Source organism: Ursus americanus, chromosome 23 (genome assembly GCF_024610735.1).
Source record: "Ursus americanus isolate L20-20 chromosome 23, mUrsAme1.1.p, whole genome shotgun sequence".
Classification (NCBI taxonomy): Eukaryota; Metazoa; Chordata; class Mammalia; order Carnivora; family Ursidae; genus Ursus; species Ursus americanus.
The window spans coordinates 31,000,075-31,021,879 of NC_142149.1; the positions used below are offsets into that span (position 1 = coordinate 31,000,075).

A 21,805-nucleotide genomic window follows, 5' to 3' on the forward strand; every position below is an offset into this window, starting at 1 on the left:
ACTGATAGTTGAGGGTTCTAAAACACTATTCTTCCTTTTTTCTGTTTTTTTTTTTTACTTTTTTCCTTCTTTTCTTTCTCTCTCCCTCTTTTAACCAACCAACTGAGCCACCCAGGCACCCCTAAAACACTGTTTCTAAGAAGGGTCACATACCCAAGGTGTCAAAAACGGGAGTCCAAAGCCATGGAAACACATTTATCACTTTAACTCTTCCAGAAAGAAGCTACCAGAAATCAATGCTAAACCTATCAGTTCCATCCACAAAGCATTTGAGTGGAAATGCTCACTTCCATTTTACAACTCCCGAATGGCTTACGGAGGACATCTAACAAATAGCAAGCAAAACAGCACAGGACAGAAGAAGGAAAGAAACTAAGACAGGTCAAAAATACACCAAGTAAGAAATTCAATACAACTGGAAAACATACTCTCAGGCACCAACATTTCTCCTTTGGCCACCTGTTCCTCCCTGCCCTCAGATGCCCCGAGCTCAGGGTATGGCCAAGCTTGAAAAAAAAAGTTGATACCTAACAAGTCACACAAACTTGGTGGGTCTGAACCAGACTAAGTTTCGCTCAGTTACAACATCATGCTAAATTCAAAAACATAAATTAAATCCTTACATGAACAGTTATTCCGGTACAGAGATAAACCTCTTTTCAGTGGCTTTAGCCTCCACCCCAAGCGCATTCCTCTGGTTGAAAGGATGATGTAATGACACTGAACAGCACTGTGCTACCCATCTGCATTGTCAGAGAAAGTATTCATTTGCAACTTTGCTACTTATTCGTGCCCATCCAAATGTTGTTAAGAGTAGGCGCAGAGCAAAAACATCAATCAAGTGAATATTCTTTACCCAAACCCGATATACCTCTTTAGTAATTTCTTCACACTGGATTTGGGGTAGTCCAGAGTTCAGGAAGGATTTTCTCAAAATCTCTGAAGAGTTAGCATATTAGTACATGCGGATTTTATGGTTCCTTCTTTCATTAGTCCTTCTCTCCCTTTCATGGGCCTAGAATTAAGAAAAAGCCTCATCGGGTCAGTCTGATGTTCTGCTGAGGATACCTCCATTCCTGGTAAGAAAGGAACAGGGAATAATGAAACAGGTGTTGAGGAACTGATGCATTATATTCCCTTTGTGAGGGAAGTGAGCAGTGATGACTGAAGACACAGATAAGACATCATAAGACTAGCTAGACCAAGTTTTAGGAAGGCTGCTCTGTTCTAGAAAGCAATGCCAAAAGACGGCAACACAAGGCCAGAACCACATAAAATCTGGCTAAGGCTTCAGAGGAGGGAATGTTTGTTGACCCTGAGAAGTCTCTGAACTAGATGCTGCCTAAAGTTCAGTCACAGGATGCAGGCATCAAAGCAGGTGCAGGAACCTGGCAAGCTGTTTGTTAAAGCTCAACATAGGGACAACAGCTGTACTCAGCATTTACCCCTTAAGCTGTGAATAAAACATCAAGCTTACCAGCTATCCACAAACACTACTGGAAACATCGCACCCTTGACTGCTTGAGCAGCGGCAGGAGGCTTTTTGTTAGAAGAACAAAGACCAGAATTCCTAGAGGACAGTGTCAATTTTGACTTGTTGAACGATTTACTATGGTCAACAGGGTAGATGGGTCAGATTCAGAGAATCTAGATTTTTCTTCTGAAGTTAACTGTAGTCTTTTAAACAAAGCATACGAGGCTCTCCTCAACGAGTTAACAGAAGTAAATTAGCCCTCTACCCCCAAAGCCTGACCCTGTCCTCTGCTTTTTGTTTTACTGACCTTACATAAGTAGCCCCCCTCAGCTGCCAGCTGTTTCCTCTTATTTTTCCAGCTTCCTCTCCCCACTGCACCTTTCCTTTCACTTTCTTTCCCCTGTCATTCAGCAGTGAATACTCAGGAGAGCAGATGGCAGGTAGTCAATCCAAACCAGTGAAAATGCCTCCTGAGCTTCGAGTATAAGGTAATCCCAGAAACAGGTATTCTGAGGGTTAGGATACACATTATTTCTGCCTTTCAGTAGTTTGCACTTTAGATAGCAAAGGCAGAATACACGTACTCTTCATATACGGAAGAGCATCTTCAGACCAAACTATTAGAACTAGATTCATAGTATGGGATGAAAAAAATCCCTTAGTGATGCTTCGCAGGGACATTGGAACTGATAACCTTTATTCCTACAGTAATTCATCCAGTCCCCTATGCAGTACACTCAGCAAAACTCACGAAGGCTGAGGAAGCACCTGTATGTTTCATAGTTTAATTGAGCTCAGTTACTCTAATCTCTCAAGCAAAGCACATGGAAGGGTCTAAGTTGGCACTATAATCTGTGATTAGCCCTCACTGAAGAGATGAGGAAACTGAAAAGGATGCTGAGCTACCAAAGGTAGGTTTAGGATTTATTCCAACAATTTCCTGAAAACCACAGGCATTTAGGAAGGGAAACACACCTGGGTAGGCAGGAAGCAGAAAGGGAAAATGGCACCACCAATCCAACATCTCCCATCAGTAACATACACTCTAATTTAGCAAGTCTATCCTGGTGGCTCTTAGAGCCCTGGTGAACACCCAGTCTTAGATATTGCATGGGTAAAGTAAAATTCAGGCAGTGCTAATTCCAACCCAGAATAACATATTTCAGATTTTGAAAGGCCAGCCAGGACACCCCAGGGACTACTTTCCCAGTTCACAATGGATTCTAATCATTTTAAAGACAAATCAAAGACCTCCCTATCCCTAATGTAGACTCTCTTCCTTAGAGAAATGGCTCATGTGTATAACTATCCCATAACTATTACGGAGGCTTTGCTATTTCAGTATACAAGCATTTATTAAGTACATACACTAAATGCCTAGAACTGTACTCATCACTGGGGATACTCTAGGGATCTCTTCCAGTAAAGAAATCAAAACTTGAGAATTGTAAGACTAGACATTTGTACTAAGTGCTTAAAGAGCACTGGAAGAAAAAAAATTTTAAGAGGGTATTTGCACCCTTTAATACTAAATAGTATTATTTAGTATTCATTAGTTCCCACCTTGACAGTTTTGACACCACAGATTATCATGTAGGATGACCGAGTATCAAAACGCATGCCTAAGAGGTTGTATACTTGGGACTAAGTGTAATGCAGATTTTTACTGCAAACTGTAAAGTGGGAAGTCACCACACATTGTCTTTTAAAATTCCTCTACCTAGAGTGGTAAGTAAAGCAATTCAACTTTCTGTCATGGATCTACTAGTATACATTTGTATAAGTGTATACTCAGCTACCAGCACAAATGCACGTTTGTAGACACTGACCCATCCGTGGGGTCTTTTCTATGCTGTCCTGTGAGGGCAGACTGACTAGCAGGGGTTAAAAAAGGGCAAGGGCATCTCTGATGCTGGCTCGGCACTCCATACTAGAAAGTCAGGGAGCTAAGCACCCCAATTTCTTGCTGCTGAGCTCTGGGCCTTAGGCATTGAGGCTAAATTAACTCCTGCTTCAGAACAGCCCCCAGCAACCCGGGTAAGAACACAATCAAAGATAGCACCATGGGACACCCTGGTGGCATCAGGTGGATATTACAGGTGATGGTCACTTTAGAGTCAAAGACTTAACTTGCTATAGAACCACCCCACTGGAAAAGGCAGACTGGCTTTCTAAAAAAGTGGTAGTAAAATAAATTTGTCACAAGGATTCAAGTTCTGGGCCTGTCGCTTCCACATCTTTGAACCTATTTCCTCAAACTGCAAAATGAGGCTAATACCAGTTGAGCATTAAAATGAAACAAAGAACCTCAAGAACAGTTAGCTATTACTTTCCTTGAGAATAAGGTTGTCTTATGCCCTTGCAGTTTTCCCTTAAAAGTTTCCATTAAAAAAGGTAGCAAGGGCATGAACCCTTGAAGCCACTACTTTGGAAATAAGCCCACTGTGTTTGGAGGACCATGCTACTTTATCTCAGCTTTGCAATGCACCTGCCCAGGACTTCATGAACATATTCATAAACATTAAGGTGTGCATTAGCATACCAGGCATCTTGGAATAAGTGTCAAAACGTTAACACAGTGCTTGCTCTCAGAGTTTACCATGTACCCAGGGGAAGCAAAACACATATACACGGAACAACTATACAACATGCAAGTGCATACACTATACATGACATTATATAACCATGAAGAAAAGCAAAGCAGAAATATAGTGCAATTAGTCCAAGAATGTTTTAAGTCTTTAGATGATCATGAAGGGGTGGAAGAATTAGAGGCAAAAGAAATGAGGATGCTCGTAGGATATGTATGTGGGGGGTTTGTTGAGTCTCTTGGCTTTGAGATAATTATTTAAGTAACCAGGGTTAGAGTCCTGGAGTCACGTTGACTCCCAAACCAAGGATATACACTACCCCTTTTCTAAACTCTATATAATCTTCACCTATGAATGCCTTTATGGATAACTAATGAAGAACCAGAACAATCCAATCCCCAAATCTGCAGGAATTCTTATTGAGGTATGACCACTAGGTTTGGAAGTAATTGAGGCTTCTTCTGTTAAGAATCATGCTTAAGAATGATGTAAAAAGGAGACCCAAGAGGAAGCTGCAAGAGGGACCACTCTACTCTTAGAAAGACAATAGCACCAACTCTTGATCAATACTCAAAAGTGTGCACAGCTTGCAAAAGACCAACTTTCTTCTTGACTTTGCAAGACTGATCTTTGGGACATTTACCTCTCCCATAATTGGCTTATGCTAGCATTTATTTATTTGAAAGGGGGGGGGGGAGGGAGGGGGAAAGAATCCCAAGCAGATTCTGGGCTGAGCACAGAGCCCGACCTCACAACCCAGAAATCATTACCTGAGCTGAAACCAAGGATGCCCAACCACTCAACCACACTGAGCCACTCAGGCGCCCTTAGACTAGCATTTAAATTTGAATTTCCTAGCATCACATCTGAGGAGGAATTATTTGATGGAGTAATAAGATTAGAATTGTTTTCTCCAATAATCCAGCCAGTTACCCAAGTTTGGGAAACCGGGTTCTACTGAGTTGCTTTTAAGGAGTAAAAGTTCTTTCCATCTCTTAACATTTATTAACTGACAGCGCTGCATTTGGCTGAATGGGAGATACAAATACTACAGAAACCTCATTGGGTAGGAAAAATTTACAGAAAACTTTCAACAGTAATAAAAGATTGTGAAATTAAATGCATCACAAAGAGAGCTATTATATGGGCTTAGAAGTTACATCCTCATCCTGAGGATGACCAGGATTTGAAGCTTCAGGGTGACTGCTAAGTGGGAGGAGGGAAAGAAAAATGTCTACACACAAAAGCAAGAACAAGCATTGGTCAGTATTTAGTAGACCAAGGGAAGATGTAATTGAGAATAGTGATAAATTGGAAAGGTAGACTATAACCCACTGTTGATTTGTATTAGGAGAGTTGACATGATGTTTTAGGAAGATCAGACTTGATGGCCAGGATAGAGACTGGAGTCCATGAAACCAGCTAAAACACTTTAGTAATGAATCTGGGTGCACAGATTAAGTATGCTGGTGTGGCAAATGCAGATGGAACACAAAACTAAACAGCAATTTAATGTGGCAATTAAACAAAACTATAGTTCAAGTCGTAGATACAATGGTAGTGTGGCTAAGAACTGGTTACAAAGAAAGTCATAGAACTGAACTATGACCTTGGTGTAAGTTTAGTGCCTAGTTTTAGAGGACAAAGGACCCATTTTTAGTTTTGTTGTAGTGTGCTTGCTGTACTGGTAATTAAACATTTCACATCTTAAAATGTGGATGTCACTCTTGATTTATAATTTAAATTTCTTAAAAAAAAAAAGTCTCCAAAAATAACTAGAAACACTCCAGGAGGTCACAGAATGGAAAATGATATTTTAATGTTACATACAAATATTTAGCTTCTACTACTACACAATAAATATTAAAGATTTATACCCAACTTAGACACAAAAGAGATTTAGACCTATATTTACTGGTTACTTATTCAAGATACTCAGAACGGGAAATAATTCAAATTTCTAGATTTCTCTTCCAAAGCAATTGAGTAATTATCTTGAGTGTCTATTCAGTGCATAGCTATTTTGTGCTATGTACCTGGAAGGGGGAGGAAGAAAGGTTACGACCTGTTAGAAAAGACAGATACATAAACAGATCACTGATAATCAAGGCAGAATGGCAGTTTTAAAATACAGTAGCAATACTCTGTGGAAACAGAGGAAGAACCAATAATGCATTTTCTTTTAAGCGACTTAAGTGACTATTGTGCCAGACACCGTCTTGGTTCCTCAGAAAATAAAAATCCATGATGCAAGAAAGTTTAAGTAGATGGCTGGATAGTGCAAGCAAGCTAGGTGACATAGCGACACTAGAGTAAAATACACAAGTATGTGTCCACACACAAGGGAATGATTCTGCCCATATGATGGGTATTAAGTTTCCAGGAGGTAATTTCTGAGGTACTACCCAAAGTTACACCTCTCTAAATGAGCAGAAAGCAAGCACTGCAGGAGGAAGAAACAGTAGGACCAAATACAAGAAATGCTGGAGAAGGCCCAGTCCTGGGATATGGAGTATATCGGGGAGGGCTAGAGATGAGACTACAGAGGTATAGGCTAGGGGCTAAGTTACCAAAGGGCTCAGCTGCCGTATTTCTAAGAATAACCTCCAAGCATTGAGGTTTCAAATAACTATAGTAGAAAGTGAGAGGACACATTTTTCATTAAAAAAAAAAAAAAAAAAAAATTACCCTAGAAACAGTAGCTGGTGGACAGTTGGGGTTTGGGGTCAAGATACTAATGAATTTCTAACCACACTTGGCATTCATGGACCATACAGTAGATGGTATTAAGTCACATTTCTAAGCCAACCACTTTGGGGGCAGAAGAGATTCAGCCCAGGACTTTGAAGTCGTATTTAAAGGCTGTAGGTTATCTTTTGCTTAACGGATGCAGCAGTCTGTTCCTGTTTTAAACCTTAATCATTGCTGCAATTTGAAAGCTTATCCCAAACTTTGTGTGTTAAGGCTCCCCTAATACTCAGCACCCCAGGACACAATTCTGCCATGCCTCTGGCACTTTACAATCTCCAAGTTTAGCCTTTTCTTTTACAAAGGGAATGCTGGATTTTCAAACGTAGAATTTTGGTTTTAGAGTGTCTCTTCACAAGTTAAATTAAGGAGACCTCATAGCTAACATTCCTAGGATTAAGGATAGGAAATAACCAATCTAGAGCATTCTCAATCCAACTTGCACCAAGCCTACTAGTCAGCAACCACCTTCTGTGGCTCATTTGCCACAGAAAATGTCAAGCAGGCAGACAAAAGCTCTACTGTGTAAACTTGATTTTCTTCTCTCCTGGAAAAATACTTTTGCTTTTAGCATCTTATTCTTCAAAGCAGACAAGTTTCTAGCATTGTTTTAAGGAGAGTGCTCCCATACCATTTTCTTGACTAAGATCAAGTGGGCCTAAGAAATTTGAATAGTATTTTCAGTGAATTTAAATAGGAGGTTAAGTTTGGGTCCTTTACATTTTTTGCAATTTAAGGTTATAGGGAAGGGGATGATGGGAATGACGAATGCTAAAGTGTTAATTCCCCGAAATTTTCAGCTGTCTTAATATAAAATGGCATTAAGTAAACATGGCAAGAGAAATATGTGTATGGACCTTCTGATCACAAGATACTCTGCCTAGTTAAGCCAGGCCTAGAAAATAAAAATATAAAGTCAACTTTATGAATAAGCAGGGTTTTAAGACACAAACACTCATTAAGTATTTCCGTAATGCTGAGAAGATTCCAGAAATGTTTCATACCATTAAAAAAAAAAAAAAAGACAAAGATCTCTGAAAACATATTCGTTTTTCCTGAGATCAATTTTGTGCCTAGATTGCTATTTTCAGCACATCTACTCCTGTACCCAATTCTTACACTTCTGGCCTTACTTATCTGTACCTCTAGGTGTAGCGGGGAGGCAGAAAAACAAACAGATTCACGTTTACAGCATTCTCTCTTAAGTCCCTGAATCTACTTTTCTTCTTTAGAGGTTTAGTACTAATAAAGCTCTGTTCAAGACCCAAAAGGATCCTTACTCAACAGATGAGAAGGCAGAGGTCAAGTTACAGGGAGAAAACTCACCCACCCCCAAAACCCCACCTAACTTTGGAGTTGATAGCATTAAGATAGTTGGTTTCCACCTTGCTTTAGGGATTCTTCGCAGTAGGGATACTTTCCTGGTTCATTCTGTATAATAGCTCCCTCTAGTGGCTACATGGTTTTCCCTAGCATTTACTCCAATAGGGGGAGTAGAACAGAATTGTAAAAAAAAAAAAAAACCAAAAAAACCCAAAACTTTTACTAGACATTTGGCATCTCTTTAAGTTGTTTTGCTCGTATTTGGTGAAGAGGATAGCATTCTAGAGAGGCTCTCAATTTCTACTACTTTCATACTGATAGTTCTATCAATAGCTGATAATAGTTCTCAGTCACAAGGTAACAGGAGTTAAGAAATTTTTTGACTTGGTTCAATGTTAACTCCTTTGTACTTAAGAGATAAAGACAAACACCCAGAATCTGCTTAACTCAAGATCTTAAGTATTGTTTCATCTATCTGTTGTTTTGTACACCTACCTAAAACAGCAACTCCTTATGCAAAGGCATGCGTTAAGTTTTCTCTCCCAAATAACCCAGCAAAAGGAACTTAAAATGTTTACTATGAGGTTATTTCTGCCTAAATTAACTTCTACATGAGAAGACTAATGTATTCAATTTATTTTGGGGGGGGGTACTACAGAAGCACCAAGTGATTTTTTTTTAATAGAAAAGTTCCTTGATTCCTACAAAATCACAACCACCTTTACATACAGCTTTTGAAGTTATCAAGATGCATCCCCAAAGTCCTCAATCACAGGAGTGCTGGTTTAAGTATACTGCAACTTCTTGGGCCTCTATTTAAACCAAATTTTTGCCAGGATTCCTATTTATTCAAGAGACGATCAAAATGAACATATGTTCCCTTATAATCTCATCACTTCATGCCAATTCTAGCTTCTCCTATAGGATATTGATCAATATTCCCATACTGAAAACAAATTATCCCCAAAGAATATACCACTGCATATACTAGGATGGCAGAATATTTCCTTCAGTGGAATACAATTATGAGTCCACTATAGCAACAGAATATAAAAAAATGTGGGTCATACCTTTTTTCTCGCGGCTGCTTCAGCCTGAAAAGACGGCAAACTTAGATCTCCATTAAGAAAGGATCCACACTTAACATGAAGCTTTAGCCCTCTATTCTACTCGAGTTCTCTAATCTCTTATCCAAACTCAAGGCGGCAGGTGTATTTGCAATTCAGAGCCATTCACACTTTATGTAATGAAGTATGGCGTGTATATATATATAGACTCTGTATCATGTAACACCCCCAGCAAAGCCTATGGCAACTGCGTAATAAAAGCTCAGTATTTCTGCAGAAGACCGTGTAGTCCCAGTTAAGTGTAAAATGAAGGCATCAATTCTGGTCAGGTTTCACATTCAACAACAAATTCTGTTTTCAGAATTTTTTGGATAAGAGATTGTGAACCGGTTTTCTGCCTCTGCACTCTTTATACTGGGATGGAACTAAATGAACTAAATGAAACCGAAGACTGGTTATGTTACAACAGAACTTCAGCCTAATAGCCTCTTTCTTTTTAATACTATTTATGGTAAATACATACATGAAACTTAATTTGTAATTTCAGTACAACTTCATATACAAAGTGAAAAGACACGTAAGAAATTCATCTACACAGAAAACTTGAAAAAAAAAAAAAAACCACACATCAGTCCTAATGAGCAAGAGGTTTCAAAGGTAAAACTGAGAAAGCTGAAATTCTAGAATCATACTGAACTTAAACACTAAAGTGGACACAGGAGCACTCAATTTATGAAGGTATAAAACTTAGGGGGGAAACATTTTTAACAAAGAAAATCTGTTCATACAGTATTTAAAAAAATTATTAAACAAATTTTTTAAAATAAAATTCAGATCCCAAACAATTAGGAATCAGAAAATGGGTTTCTTACCTTTTTTTTCCAGAAGGATGTGGGCTGAACAGCAAGGTGGGTTATTCAATCTGACGCTATGAAAAATAATTGCTTCTTAAAGTTTTTCCTTGGTTAGACAATAACAAACTAATTATAGGCTCCCTACACTATTATTCTAAAGGGACATAAATAGGGAGAGCAAAGGGGAACAATTCAGGGCTACTTTTTTAGTTCCAAAGCAGTGCAACTTTAACAGTTGCCAAAATGGGTAGAAGTTTAGGGTTCATTTTCTAAGACTGAAAAACAAAGTCTCTTATCTGCCCTCACAGCTTTTAGCTGTCTGGTCCAGGGACCACCTACCTTCTATAAATATGCAGCCAAGTCCTCAGCCAGCCTGTTATCAGACAGTATTTTCTATCTCACTTCAATTCTGAGACTGGGACTACTTAAGTTTTTAATAAAACACAGCTTTCAACTTAATTTAAATGCGTTCAATCTTCAGTGAAGGCAATTTTCATCTTGGTCTGGTTGCCAACACATTCAATGAACACAGGCGTTAAGTCTAGCTCATATTAACCTTTCCAAAATTAGTTGTTTAAAAATACTTATATTCTATACATTTAACAGCTTTGAATAGTAAAAATCTTTAACGTTGTATTTTGAATTCTTGAATAAAAACTAGTAACTTCCTTAATCTAAACCAAGCTCTTTACTTACAAGTGGAATCTTAGTTTTGAACTTAATGTCCCTTCTCTTCCTCCTTATATTCCACAAGGTTCATCTAAATGTTCTGGTTGGGTGCCCTTATGCAAATCTATTGGGGCCCATTTCTTCTATTACCAAGATTATGTCTAGTTTTTCCTAGGTTTCAAATTATGTCACCTGCATAGTGGCCTTAAATTCACCTTCCAACTCTGATTAGCATCCAAGGGAAATGTTAAGATTTAGTTATTTCTTTTGGGTGCAGAAAAAAATGTTTTGATGGTTTTGACTAGCTATGAGGAAATCAAAAGAAAAAGATTAGGGATTTTACGTAAAAATCTCCTCCCCCAACTCATTGAAAATTTAGCACCAAGGGGCTATCAAATAAAAAGATACAAGAACTAGGAGACTAAGATATAAATCATCACTGCTTTGGGATGTTTTAGATACAGAATAATCTTATGGTCGAGAAGGGTTTGCAAGGCAAAATTCTAAAGAAAGTCCATAACAATAAATAAGCAGTTGAAATTCTAGTGTATTACTCACATTTCAGAAAAAAATGTAATTTGTGTTAAGAATTCTAATCTGTGCTGAATTTAACATTCAATACTTACCAATTTTTGAGAAAAGCTTGAAAATCTCAAAGGCTATCCCCAAGTTAACATTAACTAGTCACTACCCAATTCTGCACAAAAGCCTGTTGTCTAAATGATCACCAAAAAATACACATCTATAAATTTAATCATTTTTACCAAACTATGGGAAAACTTTCTTTCAGAAACTAGATCATCCCCCATTTACTGTATTATATACACAACTGCCTTATTCTTATCTCCCCCAAAAGACTTTCATAATTAACAGTAAGAGATGGCTAATTCCATTTATTAAAAATTACCTTTCAAGAACCTTCAATTTACTAACACATAACAGAATCTTATCCAAGTATTAACTGATAAACTATAGTCACCCAGTTAAAATTTTACATGAAGAGGAAAAAGGACAACCATGCATAGTTTTTTTAAAAAATGTTTATTTTTTTCAAAGAAAAACGGCAATAGCCAATTGGAAACCTACTTATTCTTCAACTCCAATTTTGTTCTTTAAATTTAGAAGTGACTTACTGATTTACTATTTTAAACAAACCCCCCCTTTCCCCTTTAAATGTTTACCATCTACTCGTGCTGAATCCTTCCAAGGAGATTGCTCCAGCGTATTATCTCCAGGTCCTCGCTTTGCTCCTTTTACCAAAAAATGCAAAACACAATTCCATCGTGCATCTTAAGGGCTCCAATCGTCAAAAATAGGAAAAAAAAAAAATCTTTGGAATAGCCAATTAAGTTGAATAAAAAAAAAAAAAAATCCACACGAATGCGGTTTGGTTGGGGCAGGAATCCACTCCTATGTTCCTGGTAATCTGATCCCGCTCCATGAATCCTTGTAATTCATCCTCCCTATCCTATCCACATTATGATTTGAATCCAATGATCCAGCTCCAAGGATTGGGATCCAGTGAGCCCTCTCCAATCCAAACCTTTATAACCAGCAAAACCAAAAAAGAGGAGGCAAAATGTTAGATACTGTAATCAAAAAAGGTTTCTGGGGAATGATGAGTTATGTCTGTCATCAGTTTAACAGATGTACATCAATAACTATCAAATTCCCCAAAACAAGTTTCTGAATGGTGTTCAGATAAATTTTAGAAACTTAATCATCATAGAGACTAACTGGAAGAAGCATTTTATATTTACAGTTCAACTGATAATGCCAACACTTGTTACTGTACAGCGTATTACAGGTTTTGTGGTTGCAAAAAGTTATGTAGTTGAGAAGTTTACTGGTACTGCTACCCACCCTAAGTCTAAACTAAACCTAATGCTCCCATCTGCAATTTAATTTGTAAATTAAAGTTTTAAACATGAGTCAATTATGAATATTAGTTTAAAGGGAAAGGTGAGACTTAAAAGTATTCCCAACTAGATTATCTACACCAATACATTGGAATTCTCTATTTTGCTTTCATTTTGTCTTAAAAAAATGAAATAGCAACGCTATATCAGTCACACAGAGGACATGCAGATTTAGCAGTATTGATATTATACTCTATCTGGTTGGAATTAAAGACACCCTGTACCCAACATGTACACCAACAGCAGGTCACACATTAACAGTTGTAACTAAGCACTGTGACAAATTAGCCAGTTCTTCCCACATTAGTCCCTATTAAAACAAAAAAGGGGGGAAGGGAGCAAATAAATTGTTACAAAATGGGCAATGTAATTTTGCCACAATTGCCAAGGTTTAAAGAGCAAAGCAATTGTAGCTAAAGATAACTGCATAAGATGTTTGCAAGTGTTTTAAGGTAGACGTGTATATATATATATATATATACATAATCACTTTTAACCCTTGCCTTTTAGTATAAGGTCAATACTGCCAATTTCATCTGTGACAATAGCACTTGGAGTCATACCATTGCCTCCATTATTGATCTGATCCTCCTCAATCCTCCTTTTGACAATCCTAAAATGATTGAAATGTGCTCCACAATCCTTAATCCAAAGCATTCTTAATCCATCTCTTCAGATATGTCTACAGAAAGACACATGAAAAGCAAGATAAACATAAGAACTTCCCCAGGTAAGATAACCACAAACACCCCCAACATCCCAGTTCACACAAACCAGAGCAGAATAGACATTTACACAATATCACAGTCTGAAGAGCATGGAGAGTTAACTAAATTTAAACAATCCTGTCTATGACATCACTTAAAATACAATTTATCAGACATGAGGGGAATGTAGATGTTAGGAGCAGGGGGATATTACACAAGAATGCAATTCAACACTTTAGCCCATTCTGAACAAAACAGTTTGAATTAAAAAATGAAAAGATTGTACTGAGTAAAGGAAAACTGTATACAACATGGGTTCTACAAAAAGTGTCACCAATCATCTTATGTACGAGAGCGAGATCTGCTATGACGGGGAGAATAGCGTGGTGATCCTCTGCTTCTCCTTGGGGAGTAACTGCGACTCCTGCTGTTGCTTCTGCTACGGCTTCTGCTACGACTACGGCTTCGAGATCGGGATCTTCCATAACTTGGACTTCTGGGCCCATCAACTTTAACCCGGATGTAGGCAGTTTCTCCCTATTGAATAGACAGAACTTTCGATTGAAAGATCTAAGCTTTCATCTGTCTTCAGGCATGCTGAACGAATACAATGTAACTAAAACCAGGAATCTGGTACTTTACTTGGACACCCTTGCCTGAATCTTACCTTCAAATTCCACTGTTAAGACCACTGTATCCAATTCTGGCCAAAGAAAAGAATAAGTGTAAAACCTACCTCATGAGATCTAAACTTAGTGTTATCCAGTTTTCGAACTGCATAGGTCATATCTTCTTTCCGTACAAACTCCACGACACCAGTGCCATCTCGGTAAACATCAGCATAACATACATCACCTGCTTCACGCATGTGATCCTTTAAATCCTGCCAGCTTCCACTTGGAGGCAGTCCTAAAAAAGTATTTTTTTCAATACCAATCAATCTAAATTTCACATTAAACTTAAAATTTACACTAGAACAAAGACTACTTTAAAATAAATGATTAGATTCAAAATTCTAGGTAGACAGTCGTTTATTAAAATTCTGGAATCCAAAGTCCGAAATTATCTGTAAAGTAAAGATTTTCATATCCAACCTAATGGTAAGTTAAATAAGTAGTATATTGGTACACCTCCACTACAGTAATCCTTGTTTACTAAATTCACCCAAGAAACTTAAGACCTACCACAAAAACTTGCATTTGTCAAAACTTGTCACTCAAGGAAAAACTTAAAAGTGGTTCCTGTCCCTTCTCAACAACCCTCACGAAAAAGAAACTCACCGGAGACAACCACTCTGTTTTCAGAACGCCTGGATGGAGGACCATAGCGGCCTCGGGGAGCCCCGCCACCTCCACCCCCGCCGCCGCCTCGGCCTGTACCACGGCCGCTTCGAGGAAACTCCACCCGCAGACGATATCCATCGTAATCATAGCCGTCGCGACCATACACCGCGTCTTCCGCGTCTCTGCGTGATCATAGAAAGCAAAAGGTGTAAGAATAAGACCCGGGAGGGGCAGCTAACTCAGTCAGGAACTAGCGGCCCCCGCACATGCGCACCCAGCGTGGAAGAGCCCACATGCGCTGCATAATAGGAATGGCCCCTCCCCCACCCAGAAGCACGCCAGCCTCCCGACCACTACACCAGCCCTCGGCGCCTCAGTTTCCCGCTCCGAGACGGAGAGTCCGCTCTGGCGACGTCCGTGGGCCCAGCCACCAGAGAAGCCATAGCGACTCGGCTCCTTACTCGGCTCCTGCATGGGCGATATCGTCTTACCCCCAACCTAACAGCCCACCTCCCCATTCTCTGTATCAAGGCCTTCCCCAACTACTCCAACTTATTGCCTCAAGGCGGCAAGCCCCGGACCGCCTCACCGAGGGTCCTCGAACTCAACGAAGGCGAAGGGCGGTCCTCCGCGGCGATTCTTGAGATCGATGTCGCGGATAGCACCGTATTTGTAGAACACGTCCTCAATGTCCTTGGTTCGGATGTCTGGAGGTAAGTTACCCACGTAGATGCGGCAATCGTTGTTCCCTGCCGGGCCACGAATCACACCACCTCCCGACATGGCGGCGACGAAAAGCGCGGACTCGAGAACAGGCCTTCCCACCAAGCCTAGCGCACGGCAGAGCGAGCCCGCAGCGACACCACGTCTCCCGCGGCCCCTCCAAAATGGCGCCTTTATCAGCTCGGCGCACGGATATGGGGGGAGGGAGGAAGAGAAGCGGGAGGAAGCAGCTATTCGACCTCAGTACGCACGCGCAAGAGCGTAACGGGAGCTGCGAAAGGTACGCTCACGCATGCGCGACGTCACCCTCCGCGCGAAGGGAGAAAAAAGTTCCTCGCGTCCCCTATTTGCGGAGTGGTTTGCAAGTGAAGTGACCGGCCGTTTGGTAAAAATTAATCACAGATTCCTCGTTAAAGGGGTTACTAGTCCCTGACGAGTCTTAAAAGATAGTCAGTTTTTCCAAGAATGAGTCTCTTAAAACGAGTCTGCGCCTTGAAAGCATTGGGTGAAACCTAGCCTTGAGCCTTGTCCCACAATGCTCTGCGGCGTTAACGGCCTTTGGCGGGAAAGACTGCTGGGGGCGGAGCTAAGGGGGGAGGGACCTGGCGGTTGCTCCGGAAACGCGAACATCCTTGGAGAGTGCGGCTGGTTTGGGAGCTCCGCTTCTGGTGCTTCAATGCCGAGCCAAGGCGTAACTTTGTCTTCCTGCCCTTTCTCCTCAGCACAGGCCGTGGTTTGCTTAGACAAGTGTCTGATTTAGAGCAACCCAGTTTAGAATCCTTAGTAAATACTCTACACTAAGTACCGTTCCACCGTCGGTTCAAAACTTAACTTTGTTTAGCTCAGTTAAGCACACCTTGATCGAGTGCGGTGGTTTGAGCCCTGACCAGTCAACCAGGACTCAGACCTCAGCTTCTCTTTAATCGCCTACCGCTAGGCCTAGTGCAGAGGAGAGGTCCAGTGAAGGTTTGAAGAGCTTATTGCGCCTGTTATGTATCCAACCCTTTCAACGATCAAGAAAAAGCGTGTGTGTTTGCAGAATCCTGAAGTCTGTTCCTCTTTCTGAACTCATTCCCTGCCCTTTCAGGTAATATGTAGACGAGCAAAATGGATGTGTGAGAACTGTGACCCCTGGAGACTACAGCTGCTGCTTAGGACTGATCCCACTTGCACGCTGGTCCAGGGAGATAAGAATTTGTTACATTTTTTCCAGCGACATCTGAAATCTGGATTTTTATGTGAAATGTTGGGATTTTAAAATATTAGTAATGGATTCAATTTTTAAGAAAACGCTGCAGTCATAAATATGCTAAAACATCTGCACCCTGAGTGTGAGGATTTTTTTCAGATTATGTGTTTGTTTATAACAGTCCCCAAGGATGTGAGGCAGAGATACTCTAAAACATTATTAAAACTGGACTAAGAACTCAGGGGAAATGGGAAAATAAGGGGGGAGGAATTAAGATGAAGTCATGGGTAAGGTTACTATACAAAATGCCTGCAGTAATTGCCTGGTCAGTTACTAAAGACGGACTGCAAATTTGACTCCAGTCATCCCAGAAGTCGTAGAAAAGAAGGGAACACAAGTATCTTCAAAATCCTAAGTGCCTTTGAGATTGAAAAATAAATAGCTTATTTAGGAGAAGGCCATGTCTTCTTAGTTCTAAAAGTTGATTGAGTGCATTTTACAAATGTCTCTGAGTGATCCCAAAATACAAATTCAATTTGATCCTGAACAGATTCATAGAGGATCTTTGGTAGTCCTTGAACTTTCTGTGATGGTTTCCAAAATTATGCATATATGTGCATGTTCTTTTTCTGCAAAGAGGATTTGAAATTTTAATCAGATTCTTAAAGGGGTCTGTAGATTCCCAAAGGGAAGAGAACCTCTGAAAATTTTAGAGGGAAGGACAGACTGTCTTTTAGACCATCCTTCATTGATTATCCTTCAATATTTTTGAAACTGAGCTTTTAATAAAAAAAAGAACCTGATAATTTTTAAAATGAGAAGCTGGCCAAAAAAGACACATTTCAACAAATTTATTCAGTTTCTAGCACTGTCCTGTTCAGTTAGTAGCAGAAAAGATAGTTTTTTAAAAATTGCATGCATATCATGTATTGAATAGTTATTTAGTGAGCACATTTTCTGTTATTTTATCCATCCACTTAGAATTATTTAGGCTCATCTGTTGATTAATGTTAAGTAATGATAACTGAAGTGATTTAAACATAAGTGCTTTTAATTTCAAGGCATTTTTGTTCCAGAAAAATAAGAAAATTGTGAATTTGCTTTGATTTATTCTTGTCTAATTTCATGCAGTCACTTCTGATGTTCAGTTCAGAGGAATACAAGTAGAATTTAATATGGAGTGAATAAGACATTCTTGTTCCTCTGTTGACTTACTGTATTTGAATGTAACCAAATTATAGATTCTGGGGTCCATGATGAAGTCAGGATGTAGCAGGAAAAATCTGAATGGCTGTTTATCAAGGTCTCCCAGGATAACATTAGTTTGGTGACTATTAGAGTTAAGGGTGTGATTTTTATTTTTTTTAAGATTTATTTATTTGAGAGAAAGAGCATGATCGCAGGGGTAAGGGGCAGAGGGAGGAGAGAAAGAATCTCAAGCAGAATCCCGGCTGAGCACGGAGCCCACCGCAGGGCTTGATCTCAGGATCCTGAGATCACGACCTGAGCCGAAACCAAGAGTCAGAAGCTTAATCAGATTGAGCCACCCAGGTGCCCTGAGGGTGTGGTCTTAATATCAGTATCCCAGAGTTGATTAACATATTTTAGTCCACAAGAATAAAAAAAAACAAGACAGCAGGTAAACCAAACCATTTGTTTATTTGTTGGGTGGTGGGGAGTAGGGGGAGCAGATTCATTTTTGGTGACAGGATGCTCCGATTGTACACACCAGGATAACTCTTCGCAGGTCTGGAAAACAAATCAGGCAGTTGCTTAGTAAATGAGGAATTCAAGCAAAATGAGGCAAATTGTTTTGAGAGATCTCGTTCAGACAATGGTGAGACCTGAGTATACCTCTTCCAAGACAGGAAAATTCATACTGCCCTGGATTTTGTGTGTCTGTTTCCAGGATAATGATACTGTGTAAAGATTGGCAATTCTTTTTTTTTTTTTTTTCTTTTTCAAAGTAGGCTCGACATCCAGCACGGACCCCAATACAGGGCCCGAACTCAGGACCCTGAGATCAGGAGCTGAGATAAGATCAAGAGTCAGACGCTCAACCGAATGAGCCCTGGCAATTCTCTTTCCGTAGGCTGATCTTCACATAAACCTTGTCTAAGCAGCATACTGGACAATCGATTAGATTTCTGATTTCCAACCACTTCCCATTTGCCTCCCGAGATTACATCCTCATCTGAATTAGGGGTTCAGAGTGTTTGTCAACTCCTTCCTCGGTTACTCATTCACTGGCAGTTTTAGGGATTGTTCCCACAGCTAGCTGATTTATGGAGTCTGCATTGTACCAGCTTAATCTCAGAAGTTGCCATATTTTCAACACTGTTGTTGCTGTTTATAAAAAGTTACTTCCTCAACTTTTAAATGTTTTCGATTCAATCTGGTAAACTATATACAAGTGTCAGCACTGTATTTTACCCTGGAAATATTTGCTTGAGGAAAAAATAGGGTTGAAGTCACAGAACCCATTTTTTCAGTTAGTTGCCGAACACTTAAATTCTCTAAACCTGTGGTGACAGTTACGCAACTCTGTAAATATACTAAAAATCATTGAATTGTACACAAAGCGAGTGAATTATATAGTATGTAAATTATAACTCAATAAAATTGTTTTTCAACATGACTGGGGAAAATTATTTACAAAATCAGCAAAATCACTCTCCAGTACCATTTCTCTAAAGGTATTGTAGGAGATAGGGAGTATTGTAGAGTAATTTGCGCTGAAATGTGGCTTTCCAAATCTGGAAATTCTGTTTTCCATATTCATGTGTCAATCCTTACCGTCTTCCTTGGAGATAACAGTTACTTTTACTGGGTAAAGAGACAAAAGATTAGGAGTACTTGATTCTCCTGGGTACAGGAGTTTCCTCCAGGAACTGTTGATTTGCATGACTCTATTCCCTTGTTCCACTTGTTTTAGTGCTCAATATTCTTTGAAAAAGGAAGAAACAGTATATATCTTTTTATTTCATTTGTATTTGTCTCATCTCTAGTAAACTATATTTTTGAGGACAGATTTCTGCTTTAACTTCTTTATTACCGGTAAAATCTCTGTTAAAATGATATTACTGACAATTTACTGACTGCTTTTTGAAAGAGGTGGGCCATTAGATGAGCAGAATGTTGTTTCTATGGAAACCTCGTCATGTTGCTACAAGTGGATAGACACAATGGGTACAAGGATTGTTTTCATTTCACAGTGTAAAAATGATGGCCGCTTTATAGGCCCAAATAGGTCCTCTAATAATGTAGTCTTGGTAATCTTTTTTGAGGACTGGCTTCCCTTATTCTTTGGGTCCTTTTGTTTTGTTCTTGGCTAATTCTTCCCATCATTAATAACAATAAGATATGATTTTGCCAGAAACCAGCTTTTAAGATGATCTGTTATAAAGAGATGTATTTTCACCACATCTTCCTCTTCCTATTAATATTATGACTCCCTCTTTTTGCTCAGTTCTTCCCCTTAAAAATTAAAACTGCAGTTCCTGTTGTACATTTCCTAATTGGAGTAAATGGCTCTTTAAGGAATTTTATAAAAAACGTGGCAGATATGCTTTTTTTGCCAAAAATGCTACCTTTTTTTGACAAATCTTACAGCCTGAGTCCAATGTAAGTGTTAGCTATGATTATTAGTAGCACTGGTATTAGAGGTTAATAATGCTACCAAGTATGCTGGAAATGATTTCAATAAAATTTATTTATATGAGGTTTTGGTTTTTTCTTTATTCTAAAAGGTATCCCAGATTAGCTGAAAAGTCTCAGAATTAACTTTTCTAGATTTACTTGCAGAGTGGAGTCGTTGCAACTAGACTACATGGCCCACAAGCCTAAAATATTTACTGTCTGGCTCTTTATGGAAAAAGTTCACCAATCTCTAACCAAGAAGGAAATGACTTGCTTTTGTGATTTTTACTTAAACTGAATCCAAAAATTCAGTTTTGTCATGGCCTCCCCCCCCCCGTTGTTTTTGTCATGGGTAATATTTTACATTGTTAACATTTGTCACCATAACTAATACACTTTTTAAAATTAATACATTTTTTTTACACATGCTTCATCAGCCATTACTATAATTTAGCAATAGGGTACCAAGAACTGGTGGAAACCAACTGCCCTGCCAGTGGGAACAGCTTTGAAGAGGAGGTGTTCTGCTCCATTGGTTTGCATTCTTTTGTAGTCTAGTTGACTCAAAATTGCCAGTGCAAGAGTGCAGGTTTGTGTAACCATTCTTTTTTTTTTTTTTTTAAGGAGGGTGGTGGTCACAGCACCTTCCTTTTTTTTTTTTTTTTTTAAGATATTTATTTAACAGAGAGACAGCCAGCGAGAGAGGGAACACAAGCAGTGGGAGTGGGAGAGGAAGAAGCAGGCTCCCAGCAGAGGAGCCCGATGTGGGGCTTGATCCCAGAACGCTGGGATTATGCCCTGAGCCAAAGGCAGACGCTTAACAACTAAGCCACCCAGGCGCCCCTGTGTAACCATTCTTGCATTAAAGTAATGTGGCATGCAGAGTTCATAACAGGTTTTGTTCTAAGTAAATATTACTGTCCACTCATTGTGGAATTTGCAGATGAAATTTCCAAAATTTGCAGATTATATTCTACAGTTCTGGGATCCCACCAGCTTTCAGGCTGGTACTGGCACCGCCCTGCTGGCCCCAGAGGTGATACCTGTGTAGTCTACAATCTATACCCATGCCCATGGGGCTCTTCCTTGTCTGGCTTGCACCTGCTTCCATGTGGCCAGGAGCCATTCTGCCTCTCCAGCTGTAATTCCTTCCAAGTTATTTTCTACTCTTTGTGGAATCCAGCCTCCAGGGGAGAAAAAAATTCTTTCCTTTGGCTCAGAGTCTCCATTTCCTGTCTTAGGATCTATCTTTATATGAGATGAGAGTGAGAATGCTTGCCTTTAGAGGAACTTCCTCTCTCCTGCAGGAATATACCTCTCCCTCCATCTCATTCATCAGGTCTTAATGAGCCAACATGGATTTTCTGAAGTCTGGATTGTTCACAATTAGCGCCACATGTAGGACAATCTCGGTACATAGTCAAGGATGAACCTTGCCAGCGAAACATAGTCCAGTACATTTTTCCTTTTCCAGTTCCAGTTCCTCTAATGAGAGTTGAAAAACAAGTCTGGATTTCCTTTATGTGGCCTTTTGGATCTCAGGTTCTGATGCAGTGCAAGCCACATCTTAAATCACATACTCATCCCCACAAAAACATCTACATCAGTGACAAGGTAAG

The 21,805-nt window shown here is 39.5% G+C and overlaps 1 protein-coding gene and 1 long non-coding RNA gene across 4 annotated transcripts; one reads left to right on the top strand and one right to left on the bottom strand.

The window, feature by feature from the left end:
- Positions 1-11,748: 11,748 nt before the first annotated feature.
- Positions 11,749-15,552, bottom strand: SRSF1 (serine and arginine rich splicing factor 1). 3 transcript variants are annotated; one of them, XR_015721327.1, is made up of 5 exons: positions 15,225-15,552; positions 14,633-14,817; positions 14,089-14,261; positions 13,209-13,327; positions 11,749-12,269 (listed from the first exon to the last, which is right to left on the bottom strand). XR_015721327.1 is itself a non-coding variant. In XM_087854536.1 (4 exons), the coding sequence occupies exons 1-4, from the start codon at positions 15,416-15,418 to the stop codon at positions 13,289-13,291; spliced, it is 591 nt and encodes a 196-aa protein (XP_087710662.1). In that variant the 5' UTR covers positions 15,419-15,552; the 3' UTR covers positions 11,749-13,288. The 3 variants fall into 3 exon arrangements, 2 of the variants coding, with proteins under 2 accessions (XP_087710662.1, XP_045629668.1); XM_087854536.1 differs by having other exon boundaries at positions 11,749-13,327; XM_045773712.2 differs by having other exon boundaries at positions 11,749-13,889.
- LOC148107974 (uncharacterized) lies at positions 15,504-19,185 on the top strand. Its single transcript, XR_015721328.1, has 2 exons — positions 15,504-15,638; positions 16,446-19,185. It is a non-coding gene; the product is annotated as an uncharacterized LOC148107974 (long non-coding RNA).
- Positions 19,186-21,805: the final 2,620 nt, after the last annotated feature.